This window comes from Oncorhynchus masou, unplaced genomic scaffold, assembly GCF_036934945.1.
Source record: "Oncorhynchus masou masou isolate Uvic2021 unplaced genomic scaffold, UVic_Omas_1.1 unplaced_scaffold_6121, whole genome shotgun sequence".
NCBI lineage: Eukaryota > Metazoa > Chordata > Actinopteri > Salmoniformes > Salmonidae > Oncorhynchus > Oncorhynchus masou.
Genome location: NW_027012547.1, coordinates 12,516 through 14,517, shown reverse-complemented (window position 1 = coordinate 14,517; position 2,002 = coordinate 12,516). Strand labels below are relative to the sequence as shown.

The 2,002-nt window shown below is 40.8% G+C and overlaps 1 protein-coding gene across 1 annotated transcript; it reads right to left on the bottom strand.

Moving 5' to 3' along the window:
- Positions 1-626: 626 nt before the first annotated feature.
- On the bottom strand, positions 627-1,732 carry LOC135536396 (inactive phospholipase C-like protein 1; the record flags this gene model as incomplete). Its single annotated transcript, XM_064962744.1, has 2 exons — positions 627-914; positions 1,658-1,732. Coding segments are annotated over 2 exons (363 nt in total), but the record flags the coding sequence as incomplete, so codon positions are not given.
- Between the last annotated feature and the right edge of the window lie 270 nt (positions 1,733-2,002).

The following is a 2,002-nucleotide window of genomic DNA, read 5'->3' as shown; positions in this document are numbered from 1 at the left end:
CTGAATTTTCGGTTAGTTTCGGTAGCCAAATGTGATGTACAAAACGGAGCGATTTCTCCTACACAAAGACGCTTTCAGGAAAAACTGCGCATTTGGTATGTAACTGAGAGTCTCCTCATTGAAAACATCCGAAGCTCTTCAAAGGTAAATGATTTTATTTATTTGGTTATCTGGTTTTTGTGAAAATGTTGCGTGCTAAATGCTACTCAAAATGCTAAGCTAGCTTAGCATACTCTTACACAAATTAGTCAATTGCTATGGTTCAAAAGCATATTTTGAAAATCTGAGATGACAGTGTTCTTAAGAAAAGGCTAAACTTGAGAGCAGGCGCATTATTTTCATTTTATTTGCGATTTTCAGAAATCGTTAACGTTGCGTTATGCTAATGAGCCTGAGGCTTTAGTCACGATCCCGGATCCGGGATGGGGAGTTTCAAGAAGTTATATCAATTTTAGAATAAGGCTGTAACGTAACAAGATGTGGGAACAGGGGTCTGAATACTTTCTGAATGACTGTTTTTGCCTTTGCCTGAGTGCCAGTCTGTTCTGCTCCATTGCCAACTCCTTGGCATGAAAATTCCAAAAGAAGTTGGCAAGGCAGCCTAAACTGAACTGGCTACCTCTTACCTGGTAGTCATCCCCATGGATGATAGAGAAGGCTGCCTCCTCAGCCAGGTGTTCTGCAGCAGGTCCGTTATGCAGGAAGGTCTCAGTGCTCTTCCCTGTCCTAACCTCCCTGATAGTGACCATGTCCAGGCGGGCACGCTCCCCGTCCTTCTTAGAGGGCTCCCAGCGCAGGCAGCTGAGGTCCTGGTCCAGGGTGTAGAAACGACTGTAGACCCGGGAGTTGGGACGCACCTTCTTCAGCTCACAGCCCCCCTGCATGAAGGCCAGGCAGTCGGCAGCGCTGCTCACCTGGAGGCGCATTGAAATGATTATATACTGCTTATGAATGAGTTATGAAAGTGTGTGAAATCCTTATTTAGGTACCCTTCAAATAGAGTGTGTGAAATCCTTATTTAGGTACGCTTCAAATAGTGTGTGTGAAATCCTTATTTATAGGTACCCTTCAAATAGAGTGTGTGAAATCCTTATTTAGGTACCCTTCAAATAGAGTGTGTGAAATCCTTATTTAGGTACCCTTCAAATAAAGTGTGTGAAATCCTTATTTAGGTACCCTTCAAATAGAGTGTGTGAAATCCTTATTTAGGTACCCTTCAAATAAAGTGTGTGAAATCCTTATTTAGGTACCCTTCAAATAAAGTGTGAAATCCTTATTTAGATACCCTTAAATAAAGTTAGGTACCCTTCAAATAGAGTGTGTGAAATCCTTATTTAGGTACCCTTCAAATAGAGTGTGTGTGAAATCCTTATTTAGGTACCCTTCAAATAGAGTGTGTGAAATCCTTATTTAGGTACCCTTCAAATAGAGTGTGTGAAATCCTTATTTAGGTACCCTTCAAATAGAGTGTGTGAAATCCTTATTTAGGTACCCTTCAAATAGAGTGTGTGAAATCCTTATTTAGGTACCCTTCAAATAGAGTGTGTGAAATCCTTATTTAGGTACCCTTCAAATAGAGTGTTGTCCATTTCATTTTTATTTACAGACAGAGATCTAAAACTGCTTAATTTAACAAAAAGAGACACTACAAACAAACCTTCTTCTCTGAGGGGATGCTACTGAAGGACACAGTTTTCTTGCGCCCGCCGGCCACCTTGTGCACTGAAGGATCCTGGGTAAAAACACAGAGAAGAGCAGAGGGTGAGACAGGCAGACAAGTGTACTTATGATTTCTGCAGGTTATGTTTAGAATCTACTAAACAAACATTACAGGCAGGTATATCACATCAACTGACATTTAAAAAGGAGTAGAGGATTAAAACTGTAAGTCAAAAAATCCTCCATCATTAACACAATGGAAAGGTCAAACGCTTTATTATCTAAATGTTAAAAGTGTGTGGGCGATGGAGAGAAACTAAATGGTGCAGTTTGAGGCCATGTG